At 45.8% G+C, this 2,198-nt stretch overlaps 1 protein-coding gene across 1 annotated transcript in view; it reads left to right on the top strand.

The window, feature by feature from the left end:
- The window catches only part of LOC104493146 (calcium-dependent secretion activator 1-like), a gene marked incomplete at both ends in the record, with an annotated part of 42,396 nt that extends 40,579 nt beyond the window's left edge, over positions 1–1,817 (top strand). Inside the window, one exon of the mRNA XM_010135775.1 lies at positions 1,696–1,817. Coding sequence (XP_010134077.1) covers positions 1,696–1,817 — 122 coding nt within the window. The remainder of the gene's footprint in view (positions 1–1,695) is intronic.
- Positions 1,818–2,198: the final 381 nt, after the last annotated feature.

Raw genomic sequence — 2,198 nt, 5'->3', positions numbered from 1 at the left:
AGGGACCTGCCGTTACCTCCGACACAGGCTGTCTCAGTCCTGGAAGCAGTGTTGCTGCAGTAACTGTTTTCAGCCAACTTAATTATTCTGTGCAAACATATTTGCGGTCTAGGCAAGACATTTACTCCACGGAGTCATTCGCACACCCATATAGAATTGTTGTTGTCTGTCAGTGAGTGGGTTTATGTTACATTGTCAAAACAACTACCAGGATGGGGTCAAAAATGTAGGATGCAGAAAAATAAAAAAAATTCTATTTCTGTGTAGTTTCCTGTTTATTTCTCTTCCTAAGGCATCTCGTTATATATATCATGCCAATGCAAAACTCAACAGCACTGGTTGTCCAGTCTCACAGTTTAACTCATTAGATGTCTGAAATGAACTTTGTAATATTCAGTTCAGTCGATCTCCTGATTTTAACTGAACTGAACATAGCCGTATTTAAAAATAGGACTATGATCCCAGATGTGGTGCCTTCAACAGCAGCATCACATAAAGGCTGGGAAGGCAGCATCAAACAAAGCAGGGGGCTGTCACAAAGCAATAGACCTCTCTGTTGGAAAGGCCTGTGTGGTGCGTATAGCCATGCACAAAGGGACTCGCCCTTACAACAGGATGTGAAAAATGCTTCGCTCCAGCTGAACCCCATCTGGTGGGAAGCAGAAGCTCAGTGAAGCACTGACTGAAGGAGCTGGCAGGTCTGTGCACAGAACTCTTCCTGCTTTTACCGAAAACGTGTGCTCAGCAGAAGGTTTGTGGAGCTCTGTGTGCCAGGGAAGGGATCCTCAGTGCAAGGACGGACCAGAAGACCTGAGCAGAGGAATTTTAAACCCCTGTGTATATACTTCATAAATCGGTATAATAAAACATGAACAGAAACTCCCGCAGTGTTTCTTGTACAAATGTTTAAGGTACATAGCTAACAGGACTAATCAACTTTAAAAGGAAAAAAAAAAGGGTAATTATCTGTAAGAAGCTCAGATATCGATTTCCTAATAAGAAAGATTTCTTACAAGAGAGATGGAGAGGGACTTTTTTACCAGGGCCTGTAGTGACAGGACAAGGGACAACTTCAGTTTTAAACTGAAGGAGAATAGATGTAGATTGAATATAAGGAAGCAAATGTTTATGATGAGGGTGGTGAGACAGTGGCACAGGTCATCCAGAGAAGTTGTGGATGCCCCAGCCCTGGAATTGTTCAAGGTGAGATAGGATGGGGCTCTGAGCAACTTGATCTAGTGAAAGATGTGCCTGCCCACCATATGGGCTTTGGACTAGATGTTCTTCAAAGGTCAAACCCAAACCATTCTGTGATTGATCTTGAAAATAGACTTTTGGCACAAGCCGAGGAGCTGTGTGCTTTTTTTCTGGATTTCACATATTAAGTAACTTTTAGGTGGGACAGGACCATGTCTGTGAGGGCCATCTCCTGAAGATGAGTACAGCCCTGGGCACCCAAGGGTTTCAACAAGCCCGTGTGCGCTCAAGGAAGACCTCCTGGTCTCCATACAGACCTTGCTGGCTGCCATGGTCCCTGCTCAGCCTGGGCAGTGCCACTGTCCCTACCTACCTGCCACCATGAACATCCAGCAGCACATGGAGGACCCCAGCACTGGCTGACCTTGTGGGTTCAGCACCCGGAACAAGGTCTGAAGGAGCTTTTTCTCTTAATGCTTCTATTTCTTTGCCCTGCAGGTTGTCATCATGGAGGTGCAGGGTCTGAAGTCACTGGCCCCCAACCGTATTGTGTACTGCACCATGGAAGTCGAAGGTGGGGAGAAACTGCAGACTGACCAGGCTGAAGCCTCAAAGCCAACGTAAGTCTTGCTTTGCCTTTTGCTTTCTCCACCGTGCCCCATCTCTGTGCTGCTGAGTTGCTGCAGATAGATAGCTCCGGCTCCTGCATGGTCAGGCCAGAGGGGACTCTGAGAAGCAGAGGAGAAATGTGGCCTTCCACGTATGCAGAGCATTGCCCTGTGACTAAGACTGACAAATAAGCCCTGCTAGGGAAAAAAAAAGTGTTAATGATAAGCTTACGTCTCTTGTAGCCATAGAGACGTGAATTTGTGCCTATACGTAAGTACTTTGCTAAATAGGGATGAAGTTGAGCATGTGCTTAGATAAATGCTTGTTGGAGTGTCCATTTGAACTGGTGTCATCAGGTGTAGGTACATAATCTTGTCCTTTGTGTCAGGTTT

This window comes from Buceros rhinoceros, unplaced genomic scaffold, assembly GCF_000710305.1.
Source record: "Buceros rhinoceros silvestris isolate BGI_N320 unplaced genomic scaffold, ASM71030v1 scaffold2115, whole genome shotgun sequence".
NCBI classification, from domain to species: Eukaryota; Metazoa; Chordata; class Aves; order Bucerotiformes; family Bucerotidae; genus Buceros; species Buceros rhinoceros.
This window is presented reverse-complemented; position numbering and strand designations above follow the sequence as displayed.